The following is a 21,023-nucleotide window of genomic DNA, read 5'->3' as shown; positions in this document are numbered from 1 at the left end:
GTTGGGCAAATCAGTTCTTACAGGTCTTAATTCTACCGTTTGCTGTTTTTGTTCTTTTTCTATTGATTCTCTTTCATGGTGGATCTTTTTTTTTTTTTTTAATCAAGAATTACATTTATTCACCAAGTCTCTTTTCTCCAATAATCTAGAGCATATCCTTAGTGTTTGCTTGTTTGTGGTCTTTTACAACTTCAACATTTTTGAAGAGTTCAGGCCAGTAGTTCTACAGATTATCCCCTCAATTTGAACTTCTCTGACTGTTTCATGGTGGATCTTAAAGAAAGAAAAAAAAAAAAAAAGAAAAAGAAAAAAAAAATTCAGTGGATCTTCATCTGTGGGGATCGTAAGTCCCTGGACTGATGCTGTATCCTTCCAGAAACCATTTGTGCCCCAGGTTATCATCAGCCTAGGACCACTTTCTAATGTTAGTTCTTACCAGGCAGGACACTGAAATTCCATTCTTGTACCTACTGACCACAGATTGTTAGGGAAGGTTCCTGACTCCATAATTCTGAGGCCAGGCAACAGGCAAGCTTTCTCGACAAGGTCTTCTTTTGCTGGCAGGTTAATTTTTTCTAGTTCCCCCTTCTGCTAAAGATGTGAGTCCCTCTTGGGGTCTCAATTCCAGCTTCCAACCTTACACAGGTCCAAGGTTTTATCTTTTCTACCCTTATAGTAATTAAAATTTAGGCTCCTTGTTTACTGTCTCCCCTCTCCCCGGGCAGCCAAAGTCAGCTCCATCTCATCACACTGATTTTCAGTGATCATTCTCTTCCTCTTGCTCCTGTTTGTATTTAAAAGGAAGCTGGTTATATTCTATCTAGCATTTCGAAAGAGAAATTTTCTTTCCTCTCTTTCTAGGAGAGAACTTTCAGGTTATCTAACTGACTACATAGCTAGAAACAGATGTCTGAGCAAGTTATTGAGTCTCTTTAAATCTGTTTTCTCATCTGTAAAATGGTACAGAGAATTGTTGAGAGAACAAATGATAAAAAATATGTATGTTAAGCACTTAGCCCTTTGACCAGTACACAGAGGTACTCAAGAAATGGTAACTATGAAATTACTTTTATTGGAAAACCTTAAATTTTACAATAACCTATTGAAATAAACAAATTCAATCTGATAGAGTGGGTTTTTACTGTGCTTTGGCTTAAAGAATATTGAATACTAATTGTCCAAGTAATTATGGAGCTTTGCTCATAACCCATACCAATAATGAAAGTATGCTATTAAAAGATCCAAATCTATTAATTAGACCACGTTTATAGAGGTCTGATTTGCCATCCCTGTTTACTTTGTGGTTTTGAATAAAATTAGAATATTTCGGGGAAACTCTCCAAGTTGGTAACTATCTATTATGTGTTTTGGACTATAAGCTCTCAGAAGGCAATAGCTATTCAATTTGTTTGGAATAATACCCATTCCAGGACCACGCATACAGGAGTATCTATTAAGTAAAAAAGGACTTCCCAAACCTGACACTTTAGTAGAGAAAAAAGAAAATCAAGAAAGGAGTCTGACACATAATTGCTGAATGACCTGGGGCAAATCACTTCGTGACTATAAGGTTGTTTGTTTCCTCATCTCTAAAGAAATCTGGACTTGGCAATTCTCAGAGTAGTTGGTTATGAGGAACAAATGAGGCAGTGCAGCCACTGGTATATGAAAGTCCTTTACATAGTATAATTCTATAAAGCATCATTAAAGTGTGTTAAAAGTATAACAATATCCCAGTCTGTTCATGGGCATCATTTTCATATATAGAAATGCAGAGAGGTAAATTTCTCTTTTGTCCGGCCCTATGAATTACTACTATAGGCACTTTCAAGCAGAGACCTGTGGACATAGACCTCTAAATTTTAAGCTTCCTTCTACACAAGTCAGTCAAAATACCTTACTGTGCTTTGGGGTCATTATGTGGTCTATTTGTTCATCTGTGTACCCTCAGAACGCAGTGTAGGGTAAGTCCACACGGGTGCAGAAAAAGCTTAGAGGAGAAAAAATATATGCTGTAGTTTTTGCATTGTGTTTATCTGTATGAATGAGTAATAGTGTTACACAAAGAACCCCTACACAGAAAGAGCTGAGGTAATTGCCTCATGACATTAGTAAATGGTTTCAGCACATAAAGGGAACTGGATGGCAGTAATTCAAGCAGTCTAAAAGACTATGTAAAAGGCCACAGGCACTAAAAGAACCATAGATTGCTACCAACTTGGAGAATTTAAATTTTCCAATCCACAAGACAGAAAGCAGTGCACATATCAATACGCAAATTTTAGGCTGACTGACATTTTATTATTTGAGAAGGATTTATGAACAAAAGACAAATGATTTCTCATGCTGTTTACCATATTTTCCAGACTATATGATACTATGAATAAAGCCAAGACTTATGACATAGTTTACTCCTTAAATCCTTTTTGTTAAATCTCTCCAAAAACAGCTCTAAATTTTCATCAATTCAGTAATTCCGATAGTTATGTGTTGGGTGCCTCCCAAAGAAGCCGACTGGCCAGCGTGCTCTAGCAGGTATCCCAGAAACTAGGTTCACCTGGCACAGCACGTGCAGAGTAAGGGCTCCGACTGGAAACATGTTTTGTGATGTGTGTGCGGTGCAGCTTCTCAGTGAGCAAAGGACAACACAACTAAAATACTGTGAAATTTGAGGTTAATTTTGCTCTGCAAGACTGGCACAACTTTTCTAGAAAGAAAGTCATAGCAAGGTCACTTTTACAGCTGCCTAGAATCGGTTTTTTAAAAAAATCAGTCTATAACCAGCAATAATTAATGTCAATTCTCCTCTTCCTCCCCACCCCTTGAGCACAGCTTCAGCGTTTCCTCTCAACTTCAGGGTTTGGGGGGCTATCAGAGTAAATATGCAAGATGAAACCTACCTGCCATCCCTGGGTTAGGCTGTAACAGGTTCTGGGAGATAGCGATAAAGGGTTAAAGTGCAACAGCCAAGTCTCTAACCGGTGGTTCTCCGATGCTTGGAGAGAATGGAATCCAAATCCTAACCTACGAAGAGCAAATTCTATCCCCCCACATGAAAGGTGCTAACGGAAGCCTTAGGATACAGTCCTTCCCACACATTCGCTCACACTGGAGCACAGGATTTGTCCCAGACACGTGCGTAATTGTTGAACAAGAGCATCAAGACCCAGCTCTATGTGGGGGCCATGTTAGAAACCGCTATGTGGGGTACTCTCAGTGCTCATGCTGGGAGAGAATTCCTCTTCTATTTGACAACATTGATGTCTCTAAGAGCATATTAACATCTCTCATGCACTATTCAGAGCTCCCGGAAGAGGACATAAATGGATAGGAAACCTTTTTATTTCTCTGCTCTGCTGAATAAAGGTCTTAGGAGAGAGGATTGAATCTTTACAATCATGAAATTATTAAAACCACAAGGTGATCAAGAAAATGATGACACATCTTTAAGGCTGCAGACAGAGGAGAACATTACTGTTTAGAAATACAGAGGCCTGTGGTAAATTCCAAAGGACTATAGTCTCATTCAGCAATGAATAGCCGTGATTTAGAGTTGGTAAATTCCCCTCAGGCGATGACTTTTGTAAGGGGATAGAAAAGGCTTCCATTCCTTCCGAGCATTCTTAAGATCCTTTGCTGCACTCTCACATTTCACCCGAGGCCATGGGAGCAGACTATTTACTGTGAAACTGCATTTCTTCAGTACAGTTCTGGAGAGGATTGTTTCTAAGAACCCCCAGTCACATTGCTCCCTACCCTTTGCCATTTACTACAACTGAACCCTCAGCCGCGCTGCAGCAGAATCTGCCAGGAAGGAATAGCTACGAAACTGAGAGCCCCCTTTGTCCACGAGGACCCAACTGGTGCTGTACTAATGCGGAAGGGAAGCCATCCAAGATTCTGAAAGAGTGGGCTGAAAGTATGCGCCACTATAGACACCAAATGTCTCACTGTGATGGTCTGCAAGAGGTATCCTGTGTTACGTTTTGAGAAACACTTGAAGCCACAGAGCTATTTCTCTTTTGAACATATTGACACCACAGATGTATAGAAAAAAAAAGCACACACAGTTAATGAGCCCACAGCACACCCAAATGCTCTGAGAAGTTAGCCAAAACCTAGGAGAAGACTATTAATATAAACCCAGGCCAGGGAATAGGATCAGCGTGAACAGCTCAACTGGACAGCTGTGAATCAAAGTCAACCACAACAAAGGTAACCTTCCTGGGAAGCTCCCCCAAAAGACAGGGTAAGTCGCTGAGACCAAAACAGTACAGGAAACATTTTTCCCCGAAGATTTCACTACCAGTAACATGACGGTAGCGAGACAGACACTATACTGAGGCTGTGAAACAGATTTCCTATGTTTAGTCTCAGAGGCCTACATCGAGATTCTGTCTGTGATTTCATCTAAAATTTTTTTTAAAGCTTTGGGAAAGATTCTGAATAGAAAAGACAACTTGAAGTTGTTCCAGTTGCTCCTCGAATATGAATTTATGGGGGTGGGGGGTAAGGCTTCCAAGCCTAAGGGATGGGGATGGGCCTCTTAGTTCCCGCTGATCTCCTGATCCTATTAAAGAAAGTGGATTCTTAAAAACATATAAACATATACAAAATATATTAACACATATAAACACACTTACATACGTCTTCCAGATTTATTATAACTTTGCATGACTTCTCTCTCTCATGACACAAAAAAATTTTGTCCCAAGACCACATATTCCTGTGATTGTTGCAGAGAAAAAGCATCTGATTTAGGAGTATAAATTTGTTAAAGACATACATGACTCTGGGTCATATTTTGGATGTCAGTGAGAGTAACTATTATATTTAACCACAGAAGGATATTTTTTAGACCTTAAGCTTTGGCTTTATTTATTTATGACTATATGAGTTTGGAGATTACAGCAAGGAAATGCTGAAAACTCAGAAGGAAATTTTTTAAAAAAATAGCTTTACTCTTGAGGCCTCTCTTTGTGTGTGGTTTATGATGCAACAATCAAAACCTGTCACCTTCAGTGTGTACTCTCATACACCTATGATGACAGGAGAAGAGTTCTGGCTCCTACCTCAGAAAAGAAAAGGCAGAAGTCATTTGAGAAACATCAAAGTAGTTAACTGTCAGACAGAAAGCTTCTGATAAACCTACCAGGAGGTGTGCAGGCATCTGCAGGAGACTGGACAAATGTGGACCGCCTTTTGGTTGGCATGGGCAAAGCCATTTTCTGTTCTTTATGCTTTGCCAGTGCAGCTTGAACTGCTTCTGTGTGGATATCTGAAAGATTAAACATTTGCATTTATTAGGTCCTGGTTCTCAAAGTGTTTACTTCTGTGAGCTGAACTATCACTGCCTCAATCGTTAAAAAGGGATATTTAGGTGACTTTTATCATTTGCGTTATAACAAAAATGAATATGAAAAAGAGACAAAAGAAGTAGTCAAGGATAATTTACAGGGGAGGAAAATGAAGCCGAGAATGATAATGAGACTGCTTAACACAGCAGAAAAGGAGCTGATGGAGATGGGGGTGGGGGTGGAGAGAGAGGAAAAGTCTAACACGGATCTGGGCCAGGTGGGGACCCGACCTCTGAACGGAATGCGTGCTGTGCAGGTGCCTACAGGACACTCCCTGTTCTTCAAGCTTAGGATTTGCTTAGCTGTCTGAAAAGGGGCTGAGACTCCTCAGTTCTATACCACAGGAAGAGAGGGCTGATTTTGATCTAGAAAATATAAGGGCTGATGGTACCTGTTTGCCACTCTGGCCACAAAAGAATTCAGCTCTCCCCTTGAATGTCTAATAGGAATCGCAAAATAGCATATCCAGGAAGAACTCCTGATTCTCCACTCCCATCCCAAAACTCAATCTACACTTGTACAAAATAGGATCATACTATACACAGTATTTTGTACTGTGCTTTGATTTTTTAACTCATAAAATCCTACCGAGGTAGATAACATCTGAGGTTGCTTCCTGGATCACAGTGATTTCCTATTCTCATGGAATGGGCCCAATCTACATAAGCAAATGACTTTTAAAAGCCTGTCCCTTGTAAGAGCTGGACCAATCGGATCATTTTGGGGAGAGGGGGGAATTGAAACTCTGAATCAAGAAACCACGGCTCTGGGCTTCGCTGGTGGCGCAGTGGTTGAGAATCTGCCTTCCAATGCAGGGAACACGGGTTCGAGCCCTGGTCTGGGAAGATCCCACATGCCGCGGAGCGACTGGGCCCGTGAGCCACAATTACTGAGCCTGCGCGTCTGGAGCCTGTGCTCCGCAACAAGAGAGGCCGTGATGGTGAGAGGCCCGCGCACCGCGATGAAGAGTGGCCCCCGCTTGCCACAGCTGGGGGAAGCCCTCGCACAGAAACAAAAAAAGTATGAAAATTCAAGTTCTGGGGCTTCCCTGGTGGCGCAGTGGTTGAGAATCTGCCTGCCAATGCAGGGGACATGGGTTCGAGCCCTGGTCTGGGAAGATCCCACATGCCGCGGAGCAACTAAGCCCGTGAGCCACAACTACTGAGCCTGCGCGTCTGGAGCCTGTGCCCCGCAACGAGAGGCCGCGACAGTGAAAGGCCCGCGCCCCGCAATGAAGAGTGACCCACGCTTGCCGCAACTAGAGAAAGCCCTCGCACAGAAACGAAGACCCAACACAGCCAAAAATAAATAAATTAATTAATTAAATTAAAAAAAAAAAAAGAATCACTCCCACAGAAAAAAATAAAAAAAAAAAAATTCAAGTTCTGATCTAGGTGTTATTTAAAAAAAAAAAAAAGAAAGAAACCACAGCTCCTAGAGTGGACTCACTTGAATGGCAGTGCCCTAGAAAGAAGGAAAGTTCTTGAACTTCAAGGTTGAGATCCCCAGAGCTGTCTCTCCTTTCCTAGGGATGTCTCAGCTGTTCCTTTGCTTCTATAAACTACCCCAGCCATTTAAGCTAGACTGAGTTATCCTACTTCATGCAACCCCAAAACCTTCACTAATATAACTAGAAACATCTTTCTATGTAAATGCAGATCTACAACATAATTTTAAAGGGCTGTGTAGTATTTCACTGTATAAATGTGCCATGATTTATTTAAGTAACTGTGTTTCCAAATTTTTGCTACTATTAATACAACTATCCATAAGAATAATTCAGCATTTTCATTTTAGCACATATGTCTAATCCTATTTCTTTAGGATTAATTCCAGCAACTGCTGAGACGTATTTCCTAAGAAGAAGGATTTTTTTCTTATATAGCCACAGTGCACTTATCAAAATCCAGAAATTCAAAATTGATACAAACTATTACCTAACCCATAACCCATAGTCCAACTTAGTCAACTGTCCCAATAATGTCATCTACAATTTTCCCCCTTTTTTCCTGATCCGGGACACTATACAGAATCACACATTACATTTAGTTGTCATGTCTCTTTATCATCCTATAATCTGTAACAGTTTCTCAACTTTTGTCTTGTATTACCTTAACATTTTTGTACAGACTAGTTATACTGTAGAATGTCCCTTAATCTTGGTTTGTTGATATTTCCTCATAATTAGATTCAGGTTATGCATTTTGGCAGGAATACCACAGAAGTAATGTATCTTCCTGAAACAAGATATCAAGATGCATCTGCCCTGTTACTGGTAATAATGACTTTACTTAGTTAAGATGGTGTCTGCTAAGTTAATCTACTGTAAGTTACTATTCTTTCCTTTGTGTAATTAATAAATAACTTATGGGTTAATACTTTTGAGACTATGTAAATGTTACATACTTCCTTAAACTTTCACCCACTAGTTTCAGCATTCATTGATAATTCTTGGCTGAATCAATTATTATAATGGTTACAAAATGGTGGTTTCATAACTCCATCATTCCTTCTGTATTTATTAGCTGGTATTCTCTTATAAGAAAAAGCTTTCCTTTCTCCACTACTTATTTATTTATATCACCATTTATTTATTTATATTTGGACCTATCAATTCTCATTTTATTCCATGACTAGTCTGTTACTATCGTTACTTATTTTGATGCTCATATATCCCAGCTTTGGCCAACAGAAGCCCCTTCAAACCACTTCTTATGTCCTTTTGATGTATTCTGGTCACTTTGAATGTTCTTTGTTTCGTGGTATAAGATGATACATGCTCATCTGGTATGTTCCCTGCTCCAGCACTGGAATTATACATTTCTCCAGGAAGCTCTGGCTCCTCTTAGTGAAGAATGGTATTTAGAAACCAAGATCCTAGAACTAGGAGTGCTCACTGCTATTGGGGTCTTTCTTCTAAGCCCTTTCAGTGGATAAAGGAATATAAACATAAACCAATATACACACATATGTATCTATATCTATTTTCATCTATATTAAAAACCATGAGTTCATATTAATACCTACAATTCCAATTCAACACCACAGAATTCATTCCAATCTTCCCCTTTCCATTTGTAAACTTCCTTCTCTAACAGTAAAACACCTGGTTCACAGTATAATCAATATATTTTACTCATTCATTCAATGCCACAATACACAGAAAGTAGTTTCAAAATTCCTATGGAAGATAAATCTAACTAGAGTTCAATATCTGTTTGAGTTCTTTTTGTCTTTAGACTAAATTAAAGTACTGTGTTCAAAAAGCTATTTGGGGGGCTTCCCTGGTGGTGCAGTGGTTAAGAATCCGCCTGCCAATGCAGGGAACACAGGTTCGAGTCCTGGTCTGGGAAGATCCCACATGCTGCAGAGCAACTAAGCCCATGCACCACAATTACTGAGCCTGCGCTCTAGAGCCCGCAAGCCACAACTACTGAAGCCCGCGCGCCTAGAGCCCATGCTCCGCAACAAGAGAAGCCACCGCAATGAGAAGCCCGCACACCGCAATGAAGAGTAGCCCCCACTCGCCGCAACTAGAGAAAGCCCACGCACAGCAGCGAAGACCCAATGCAGCCAAAGATAAATAAATACTAAAAAAAAAAAAAAGCTATTTGGGTTAGTTCTCACCCCTCCCCCCTTTGGTGGTTATATTATTCTGTTGAGTAATACTGTTAGGTTCATTTGTTTTTCTTTGTATCCCACAGGTCCTTCCCAAAGTGTGGATTAAACATTATGTGACACAATAAGAAATATACATTTGGTCTCTGCCTGGGTTCCTGACACTGAGTTCCTAAAATCCTGTAATTTCCCGAGTGACAGGAATGTCTTTTGTTCTAATGAGGCAACTCTTGGTGGGCTCCTGGATCGCTTCAGGGTGGGGGCTGGTCACCAGACAGACTACGTCATGATTAGAAGCTTAGAACTTTCAGCCCCACGCTCCATCCTCTGGGGAGAGGAAAGGGACTTGGGATTGCGCTAATCACCAATGGCCAACTATTTAGTCAAGCATGCCTAGGTAATGGAGCCTTCATAAAAAACCCTGAAGTAAGGGGTTTGGAGAGCTTCTCGGTTGGTGAACACATGCTTGTGCCAGCAGGGTGGTGTACCCTAAACTCCACAGGGATGGAAGCTCTTGGGTTTGGGACCCTTCTGGACCTTGCCCTATGTACCTCTTTAGCTGGTTGATCATTTGTATCCTTTATAATAAACTGGTAACATTAAGTGAAGTATTTCCCTGGGTTCGGTGAGCCGTTATAACAAATAATCAAACCTGAGGAGGGGGTTGTGGGAATCTTCACCTGTAGCCAAGATGGACAAAAGTATGGGTAATGTGAGCACCCACTACAAACAGTCCCCAACTTATGATAATTCAACTTATGATTTTTTGACTTTACAACGGTATAAAAGCAATATGCATTCAATAGAAACCATACTTCAAATTCTGAATTATCTTTTCCTGGGTATGATTCTCTCTCATGATGCTAGGTAGTGGCAGCAAGCTACAAGATCACAAAGGTAAACAACTGATACACTTACAACGATTCTGTAACCATACAGCCATTCCATTTGCCCAACTGTAGGCTAACGTAAGTGCTCTGAGCACGTTTAAGGCAGGTCAGGCTAAGCTATGACGTTCGGTAGGTTAGATGTATTAAATGCATTTCAACTTACAATATTTTCAACTTATGATAGGTTTATTGGGATGTAACACCATTGTAAGTCGAGGAAAATCTGTACTTGTGATTGGCGTCTAAAGTTGGGGAGAGTCTTGTGGGAATGAACCTGTGGGGTCTGCACTAACTCCAGGTAGCTAATGTCAAAATTGAATTAAATTGTAGGATACTTAGTTGGTGTCTGCAGAGAACTGGAGAATTGCTCAGTGTGGAAAACCCACACACTAGATGTCAGGAATAGTGTGAGTAAAGATACAGTTTTTCTTTAATTAACATGGTTCCAAAAGTCAAAGCTATACCAAAAGGTAAACTTAAAGATGTGTCACTACTCCCAATAACCACTTCTACCCCAATTCCACCTTCTCTATAGGTAACCAATCTCCTTATTGATTTATCCTGCCTATATTTCTTTTTGCAACAAATAACCATATTTTCTCATATCCCTGTCTTTCATACACAAAAGGTAGCATACAATATATACTTTTTTGCACTATGCTTTTTTCACTTAACAATATATCCTGGAATTCATTCTGTATCAGCTACTAGAGATCTTTTTCATTCTTTAAAGCAGCATAGATAGCACTCCATTGTATACCACGGTTTATTCTACTACTATCCTATGTGTGAGCATTTAAGTGTTTCCAATATTTTACAATTACAAATAATTATACAACAAACAGCCTTGTGCAAATGTATTTTTATACTGATGACAATATATCTTCAGGATAAAGTCTTACAAGTGAGACTCCTAAATCAAAAATTGAATACATTTTACATTTTGTTACATCTTGCCAAATTCCCCTCTGAAAGAGCTTTGTCATATTGTAGTACTATCAGCAATGTATAGGTGTGCCTGTTTCCCCATAGCCTCACCTTCAGAGTGTTGTTATCTACCTTTTCACTGTTGCCAGTTCAGTGGCTGAGAAATGGTACTATTTTATTTTATTTTTTGTTTTTTTGGCTGCACTGTGAGGCATGCAAGACCTTAGTTCCCCAACTGGGGATCGAACCCATGCCCCCTGCAGTGGAAGCGTGGAGTCCTAACCACTGGACTGCCAGGGAAATTCCCTCAGTATACTTTAAATTTGCACCTCTTTTATCATTAGTGAGATTAAACACCTTTACAGAGGATTTTAGAGCCATTTAATATTTGTTTGTTTGAAAGTGAAGTGGATGTTCATGTCACTTTACCATTTTTCCATTGGGATTCTCAGTTTATTTTCCCTTGATTTTTAAAAGTTTTTCATATATAAAGGATATTAGCCCTTTATCTCTGAGATATGTTAGAAATATTTTCTTTCAGTTTGTCATTTGTCTTTTGATATTGTTTGCAGTGGTTTATTGCCATGCAAACGTTTTTTTAAAAAAAATTTATGGAAGATTTCAAATTAGCAACCTAAATGCACAACTGCAGGAACTCAAAAAAGACCAAACTAAAACCAAAGTTAGCAAAAGGAGGAAATAACAAGGATTTGAGTAGAAATAAACAAAATAGAGAATAAAAAAAAAACAATTGAAAACAATCAACAAAAATAAGAGTTAATTTTTTGAAAAGATGAACAAAGTTGACAAAATTTTAGCTAGATTAAGAAAAAAGAGAGAAGACAAATAACTAAAATCAGAAATGAAAGAGGAAATACTTCAACTGATGCCATAGAAATAAAAAAGATTATAAGACACTGAATAATTATGCACCATAAATTGGATAACCTAAAAGAAATGGACAAGTCCCTAGAAAACATATAACCTACCAAGATTAAATCATGAAGAAACAGAAGATCGGAACAGACCAATTACTAATAAGGAGACTGACTCTGTAATCAAAAACGTTCCAAAAAAGAAAAGCCCAGGTCTCACTGGAGAATTCTACAAAACACTTTAAGAAGAATTAACACCAATTCTTCTCAAACTCTTCCAAAAACCTGAAGAGGAGGGAACACTTCCAAATTCATTTTATAAGGCCAGCCTTATCCTGATACCAAAGCCAGGCAAAGATACTACAAGAAAAGAAAACTACACACCAATATCCCTGAATATTAATGGAAAAATCCTGAACAAAATACTAACAAACCAAATTCAACAGCATATTTAAAGGACCATACAGCATGACCATTAAAAAGACTGTACATACCATTCCTAAGCTGATTAAACAAATGTGAACAAATTCAACTCAATAACTGTAAAACTCTAATAGAACAAAGGACAAAACTCATATGACCATCTCAACAGATGCAGAAAAAGTATTTGACAAAATTAACATCCTTTCATGATAAAAACATGCAACAAACCAGGAACAGAAGGAAATTAGCTCAAGATAATAATGATCATACATGAAAAGCCCACAGTCAACATCATATTCAACAGTGAAAAGCTGAAAGTTTTTCCTCCTAAGATCAGGAATAAGGCAAGGATGCCCACTCTCACAGTCTTTCAACACAGTACTGGACATCATAGCCAGAACAGTTAGGTAAGAAAAAGAAATAAAATGCATCCAAATTGGAAAAGAAGAAGTAAAACTGTTTCTGTTTGTGGAGGACATGATGTTATATGTAGGAAACCCTTAAGAGCTCACATATAAAAAAACTGTTAGAAAAAAAAAAAAAAACTGTTAGAACTAATAAACAAATTCAGCAATTGCAGGATAGAAAATCAACATACAAAAATCAGTTGTATTTCTGAACACTAAAAACAAATCATCTGAAAAGGAAGTAAAAAAAAAATCTTATTTACTATAACATCAAAAAGAATAAAACACTTAGGAATAAACATAACCAAGGAGGTGAAAGATGTGTACACTATGAAACATTGATGAAAGAAATAAAAGGAGACAAAAATAAATGGAAAGACATCCCATGTTCATGGGTTAGAAGACTTAATATTGTTAAAATGTCCATATTACCCAAAGCAATCTAGAGATTTAATGCAATTTCTATCAAAATCCCAGTGGCACTTTTTGAAGAAATAAAAAAACAAAATTCCCAAATGCATATGGAATCTCAAAAGACTCCAAATAACCAAAACAATCTTGAGAAAGAAAAACAAAGCTAAAGGCTTCACCCTTCCTGATTTCAAAACATATTACAAAGTTACAGTAACCAAGACCATGATATTGGCATCACGACAGACATGTAGAACAATGGAATGAACGGAGAGCCCAGAAATTACCCTGGTGTATATGGTCAAACAGTCTTCAACAAGGGTGTCAAGACTATGCAATGGGGAAACGATAGTCTTGATAGAAACAAATGGTGCTGGAGAAACTGGAATATCCATATGTAAAAGAATGAAGTTGGACCCTTATCTTTCACCATATACAAAAATTAATTAAAGACCTAAACATAAGACCTGAAACTATAAAACTCCAAGAAGAAAACACAGGGGAAAAAACTTCATGACCTTGGAATGGGTAATAATTTGCTTGGACATCCAAGCAAAAAATAGAAATAGGACTACACCAAACTTTAAAACTTCTGCACAACAAAGGAAACAACAGAGTGAAAAGGTAACCTATTGAATCAGAGAACATATTTGCAAACCATATACTCGATAAGGAGTTAATAAGTAGAATATGTAAAGAACTCCTACAACTCAATAACAACAACAAAATCTCAAATAACCCAATTTTAAATGGGCAAGGGACTTGAACAGATATTTCTCCAAAGAAGACAAAATGGCCACTTTAAAAAAACCCAAAAAAACAGAAAATCACAAATGTTGGCAGGGAGGTGGAGAAATTGGAAACTTTGTGCACTGTTGGTGTGACTGTAATGTTACAGTTGCTATGGAAAACAGTATGGAGGTTCCACAAAAAAATTAAAAATAGAACTACCCAAAACAATCCTACTTTTGAGGTATATATCCAAAAGAACTGAAAGCAGGGTCTTGAAGAGATATTTGCAGAACCATGTTCATTGCAGCATATTCACAATAGCCAAGATGTGGAAGCAACCTAAATGTTCATGAGTGGATGAATGAATAAAGGAAATGTGGTATATACATACAATAGAATATTACTCAGCTTTAAAAAAGAAGAAAATCCTGTCATATGCCACAACATTGACATGCTAAGTGAAATAAGCCAGTCACACACACACAAAACAAATATATACCACATATAAGAAGTATCTAAAGTACTCAAATTCATAGATGTAGGAAGTAGAATGGTGGTTGGCTGCGGGAGGGAGAAACAGAGTTGTTGATCAATGGGTATAAAGTTTCGGTCATGCAAGATGAAAAGGTTCTAAAGAGCTGTTGTACAACAATGTGCATATGGTTAACAATATAATGTACACTTAAAAATTTTAAGAGGGTAAATTTATGTTATGTGTTTTTACCTCAGTAAAAAAATTTTTGTGTCATTGTATCACATCTCGATTTTGAGTCTCAGAAAGCCTTCCCATAGACTTTCCATAACCTTAGATTATTAAAAAATTGACTAATATTTTCTTCAGGTACTTATATGGTTTCTTTTTTACATGTAGATCTCTGATCCATTTGAAGTTTTTGCTTGTATGTGGTGTGAGGTATGGATTTACTTCATCTTTTTCCAGTTGTCCTAGCATCATTTACTAAAAAGTACTTTTTCACCCAAGTGATTCCAAATGCTATCTTTATCATATAATAAATCCCAGATGTACTTTGGTCTATTTCTGAACTTGTTATTCTATTCCAATGGTCTGTCTGCCAATTTGTATGCCATACCACACTGTTTTAATTATACAGTCTTTGGAGTATGTTTTAATATCTTGTAGGTTTTCTTTCTCAGTGTTTCCTAGCTATCCTTACATGTTTATTGTTCCAAATGAACTTCAAAAATATCTTTTCTAGCTCCATAAATAAATTTGATAGTGTTTTTATTGGAATTGGATTAAACTTATAAACTAATTTTTGGAGTCCTAACATCTTTGTGATGTTGAATCATCCTATCTAAGAACAAGGGATGCCTTTCCATTTATCATGTCTACTTTGTGTCATTCAGGGTGTTTTAAAGTTTCCTTTATAAAGATTTTACACAGTCCTGAAGTTTATTCCTAAATACGTTTTATTTTCTTTATTGCTTTTGTAAATGAGGTTTGCTCTACCATTATATCTTTTGACCAGTTATTGTTTGCATATAGGAAGGCTACTGGTTTCTATACTAGTTTCAGATCTTGCTACTTGACTAAATTATTTCATTAAATTAATTCTGTCATCAATTCTCCTGGGTTTTTAAAATGAATTATCATACCAACTGCAAATACAGCTTCACTTCTTTTCTAATTCTTACACCTCTAATTGATTTCTCTTTTCTATTTGTGTTGGTTGATACCTCTAGTAAATTTAAATGTTAGCATCCCTAGGATTAGAAAAACTCTTACAAATAAATAAGAAAAAAAAAAGAACCCAACTTAGAAAAAAAATAGGCGTAGGCAATGGACAGGTAGTTTACAGAGGCAGCACAAATGGAAAATAAACATTCTAAAATGTCCAGTCTCATTAGTAATAAAAGAAATAACACTTCTACCAACGAGGTGACAGAATGTCCATTTCCCCACATCTGTGGACAATATTGGGCCATGTTCTGTCATCTTTCCCAAAAAGGTAAGTGGAAAATGTTATTTTACATTTTTTAAGTAGCTGCTCCTATCCTTGGCTTGTTGTTATGAAGTGGTTAAGACATGGTACATAAGTGGCACAGCTGGGCTTTAAGGACCAGAGGCAGAACAGACACCAAGTGCCCTTACCTGCTAGGACACTACTATAGACAGACAGACAGACAGATAGATGAGGACAGATTGAAAGGCAGATGTGTGGGTGGGTTGAGTCATTGAAGTAGAGAAGTAGAGTTCAAGGAGTTACCTGTAAGCCAATTAGTAGTCATGCCATTTTTACCAATTTCTAAGGTACTGATCACTTTCCCATCTTTAATTATGGCAGAGGCAGCAACTATTAAGTTCTGGAACATTAGGATATCACATTAATTTTGGCACTACTCTATGTGCTGGTGGGGAGGGGCAGTGAAATTTTAATTTTGCATTTCACATTCCCCTGCCTTTACAAAGTATGTTTCTTTAGCCTGTAATATCTATATAGCAAACAGTTATTCATTCTTCAAAATGGCTCGGACTTCACCACCTCCACGAAGCCTGCCGTTGACAGTGCCTGGTGCCCAGGGGCTCCTTCCCCTGTCACCCCGTCTTCTATGCTGCCTCTACCTTGTATAAAGGATTCCTGTGTTTAAGAAAGGAGTCCTGTGTTTTCTTCTGTGTTTCTCTAGCATCTAAACTGTGCTCAACTCATAGGAGGTCTATAATAAATGCTTGCTTATCTGAACTGAACTCAATTTATCTTCCTTGGTACGAGGAAGTGTATTACTAAAGAAATAAAATGGTCCTGGTGTGCCAGCGGCAGCCACCTTGGCAAATGTCACCATAACAGAGATCATATTTGCACAGAGAAAGAAAGTTCTCAAGGTGACAGAGGTAGTTATTGTTGCATTTAGCTCTCAAAATTAAGTCAGAAGAATCCGCACTTAGAGTACAAATCACTAAGAACAACTGATGTAAGGCTTTAAATATTTTATCCAGGGATATCACCTTAAAAACTATCTTTTACAAACTTCCAGTTATAAAATAAATAAGTCATGGGCTGGAATGGTGACTATAGTTAATGATACTGTATTGCACATTTGAAAGTTGCTAAGAGAGAACGTCTTAAAAGTTGTCATCACAAGAAAAAGAAATTTTTGTAGCTATGAAAGGCGACAGATGTTAATGAAACCTATTGTGGTGATCACTTCACAATACAGACAAATATGAAGTCATTATGGTATATACCTGAAACTAATGTCTTGTTATATGTCAATTATACCTCGATTTTAAAAAAGATAACAATCTTTGTTATTTTTTGTTTAAAATTAATATACATAAATTTTGTTATATGCATTTTGTATTTTACCACCACAACAAAAATCCTGGAAAAAATTAATATACATATTGGGGAAAGACCTAAAGACCTAAACACATATAATGCTGCAGTGAAAATTTTCCCTAGACTCATCACTTCCCAGAAATAATCCCACCTCAATAGTTTGGTATATATTTTTCCAGATTTCTGTATCTGTGTACATAATAATATATGCAATTATTAGTATTAATATTTACAAAATTTAGATCATATGCTACATACTGTCTTGTATTTATTACTTAAAAATGTATTTTGTACATCTCTCCATATCTGCACAAACAAATCTAATAACCTCATTGTTTTTCCACGAGCCTTCACAGAAGTTTTAAACTAGCTTTCACAGAATTCCATTGTGTGGACCTACTATAACTTATTTAATCATTGTATTTATTATGAACAATATGATAACAAACATTTTCGTATATATATATTTTTGTGTACATACGTAGGTGCAAATTCCTAGAAGGAGAATTTCTGGGTCAAAGTGTATGAATACTTAAAGTTTAAAAGATAGTGCCAAACTGTTGTGCTGTTACTTTTAAGGCCACAGTACCAACTTACTTTTGCCTCTGAAATGAAATAATTTTATACTGCATTTATATTTACTATACTATTTTAGTGTCCCTGAGGTTTACTTAGTTGAATCAAGATTGTTATTTTATTGAATCTATGATGCCACCTTATATAAAAGATATCTTCCAGGATTAAAAAAAAAAAAAAAAAAGATATCCTGAGGGAATTCCCTGGCAGTCCAGTGGTTAGGACTCCGTGCTCTCACTGCTGAGGGCCCAGGTTCAATCCCTGGTCAGGGAACTGAGATCCCACAAGACACATGGTGCAGCCAAAAAAAAAAAATGTTTAAAAGATATCCTGCTTTCAGGTATGCTAGAATGTGAAAAGTGTCCTTCTTATAAATGAAACTATGGTACTTAGCTGTCTTGGAAAACCAATGAATAGTCGCTTATACTGAGAAAAAGCACTTTCTCAACAGAAAGACGGCACATCAAATGCTCATACTTTTTAGTCAAAAGTACTGCTGCACGAGTCATGAAACATGCGAGAGCAAACCTGCGAAAACTAGGGACTTGTTCACATTAGTCAAGCTTTAGAAGGCCCATGATATCTGGATAAGTAATAATTACAGAGCATGTTCTTCTCTGCCATAAGGATTCTTAGCATCGACCACAGAACAAATCAAACCACCCATTTATTTCCTAACATGAGAAGCCCTGGCCCATACACGTGTGTCAAAAGGAGATGTTCACAGTTCCTGTGTTAGCAAAGCCTCTTTATCGATAAGAACAGGCAGCTCTTGTAGCTGGATTTGACTCATCCAGCAGTATACAATTCATCTTGATCTTTGATAAAGAAATCACTTCCGAAGTTCAGTCCCCAGACGCGGCTGACTTTGTACATCTCTGCCAGGAGCACCAGAAAGCTGGGTTTCATTTTCCAGCACTAACGTTTGAGCTGAATAAGGTGATACAACTGCTCCTTTAAAGTCCTTTTTTTGTTTTTGTTGCTTTGTTTGAGGTGGCTAGTTGCTCAAAAGATTAACATTAAAGAAGTTGTCAGAGCGGCTTTCCATCTCAGGCACTGACTGTGTATTTTCTACACTTGTGACCATAACACATGTGTGTAGAAAAGTGTACACTTGTGACCATAACACATGTGTGTAGAAAAGTGTATCATGCTTTGATGGGCAGGTAAAGGAGGTACTAAATGAGTGTATTTGAAATGTCAGACCCTCTTGGCTAAGCACAAAGAACAGAATAAGGGCAGATAATCTAAACTCCGAATAAATAAAAGCTCTTTACACCATGTCTGAAACATGAAACACTAAGTCTATTTAGATTTGATTATGATTAGTTGAAATGTTGTAGGTATTAATGAGCCTCCACCAAATAAGAGAGGATTTTCAAGTTACACTCACTGAAATCAATATTAAACCCTTTCTGTGTACCTATCACGTTAATCTGAATGCTTGTAATTTTTTCTAAACATACTCTCCATTCTTAAGCTATTTTTGCATATGACATGTAAACGTAACCCTTCGTATGAATGGAGTGGCAAAGAGGCGAAGTTTAAGTCCCATAGATTTCTACAATTTATTTGCTCTACTTCTGCGGCAACTGTTGGTTTCTTCTTACTCACGGAAGCCAGAATTCTCAGCGTGTGCTCAGCTTTGCTTTGTTATTTAGTTGGGCACATCCTAACATATGGAAAAATGTGATTTTTAGCCAAGATTCATGCTTTCAGGGCTCCTCTTTCATGTTCCCCTCTCATGACAGTATTGCAGAACTCTCATAACTTTCAGTATCTTCGGGGTTTTAAAATCACCTCTGTTCCCTACTTTACCTCCTCTCTGGCCTTCTTCTCGCTACTACCTTAAAAAAAAAAGTCCCAGTGAGACAAATATCCGAGACCCAACTATTAAACCCTCTTCAATACCCCTGCACCTAACCAAGAGACTCCACAGTCTGCTAACCAGTGTTTGATTCACAGACTATACTTTCTAATATTGGGGGTAAATATGAAAGAATTGGTATAAAAGATAGTTGGGGCTTCCCTGGTGGCGCAGTGGTTAAGAATCCGCCTGCCAGGGCTTCCCTGGTGGCGCAGTGGTTGAGAATCTGCCTGCCAATGCAGGGGACGCGGGTTCGAGCCCTGGTCTGGGAAGATCCCACATGCCGCGGAGCAACTGGGCCCGTGAGCCACAACTACTGAGCCTGCGCGTCTGGAGCCTGTGCTCCGCAACAAGAGAGGCCGCGATAGTGAGAGGCCCGTGCACCGCGATGAAGAGTGGCCCCCGCTTGCCGCAACTGGAGAAAGCCCTCGCACAGAAACGAAGACCCAACAAAGCCATGCATACATACATACATACATACATAAAAAGAATGTAAGCAGACAAGAATAGCATTAAAAAAAAAATAGAAAATTAAAACTTACAATAATCTTAAAAAAAAAAAAAAAGAATCCGCCTGCCAATGCAGGGGCACTGGTTCAATCCCTGGTCCGGGAAGATCCCACATGCCGTGGAGCAACTAAGCCTGTGTGTCACAACTACTGAGCCCGTGCTCTAGAGCCCGTAAGCCACAACTACCGAAGCCCGCATGCCTAGAGTCCGTGCTCCACAAGAGAGAAGCCACCGCAATGAGAAGCCCGCACACTGCAACAAAGAGTAGCCCCCGCTCGCCACAACTAGAGAAAGCCTGCACGCAACGAAGACCTTATGCAGCCATAAATAAATAAATAAATAAACAAACAAATAAATAAATAAGAATATTAAAGAAAAAAGGATAGTTGGGTTTGGTAGGTGTACATCAAAGTTTTACACTATTGAATCAGCTGGCTAAAGCCTTTTTCTCTATGTGATCAGCTTGGACCTATAGTGTAGAGAATCCTCTTTGGGGTTCCTTACTAATCCTTTTGTTATCTGCTGTAAAAACAAAGAGAAAGTCAAAGTTAAAACAAAAACCAAACATCTTCCCAGAAGGCCAGGGATGAGAGCTGTAGAGGCTAGAGCCCTTCTGGACTGGTTAGAACCTGCTGCTGCTGCACCCGAGCCCCAGCCTCTAAAAGCAGCACCAGGTGCTGGGAAATCGGGCTGGGGTCTTGGTGACAAACAGGAGCTCCTGATATGTTTTTCCAAATCTAGCCTTACCTCCCTCTAATCCATTCCCTAACTAATACTACTTTTATTCCTTCCTTTCTCCAAAATATTTATTTACCTCTTATGTATGTTAGGCCCTGTGCAGCTGGCACAAGCTACTAGAACAGATTACAAATCTGTGTTACTGCTCTGCTGAAAATCCTTCAACGGTATTCGAGATTCCTCAAGATTTTGTCTCTGATCATCTTTCTAGCCTCATCTCCCCCCTCGTTCTGGGCCCTTGCTTTCTAAGCTTCAGTCATAATGAACTGCTTTCAGGTTTACTATCTGATGCTATTTCCCTAACTCTGTCTGGCTGCCATGACATGGTTCAGATGTCTTATTCTCCGAGAAACCCTCCTCTGATCACTCAGCACCAGGTTTGGGACAAGGGGA

General features: G+C 38.3%; 1 protein-coding gene across 3 annotated transcripts in view; it reads right to left on the bottom strand.

The window, feature by feature from the left end:
* The window catches only part of DIP2B (disco interacting protein 2 homolog B), a 236,204-nt gene that overhangs the window by 69,427 nt on the left and 145,754 nt on the right, over window positions 1-21,023 (bottom strand). For all 3 annotated transcript variants that reach the window (XM_036865024.1, XM_036865022.1, XM_036865023.1), the window contains exon 4: window positions 5,153-5,278. In XM_036865024.1, coding sequence (XP_036720919.1) covers window positions 5,153-5,278 — 126 coding nt within the window. The remainder of the gene's footprint in view (window positions 1-5,152; window positions 5,279-21,023) is intronic.

This window comes from Balaenoptera musculus, chromosome 10 (assembly GCF_009873245.2).
Source record: "Balaenoptera musculus isolate JJ_BM4_2016_0621 chromosome 10, mBalMus1.pri.v3, whole genome shotgun sequence".
In the NCBI taxonomy this organism is placed as follows: domain Eukaryota; kingdom Metazoa; phylum Chordata; class Mammalia; order Artiodactyla; family Balaenopteridae; genus Balaenoptera; species Balaenoptera musculus.
Note: the sequence above shows the minus strand (reverse complement) of the source record. Positions and strands in the feature narration are given on the sequence as shown.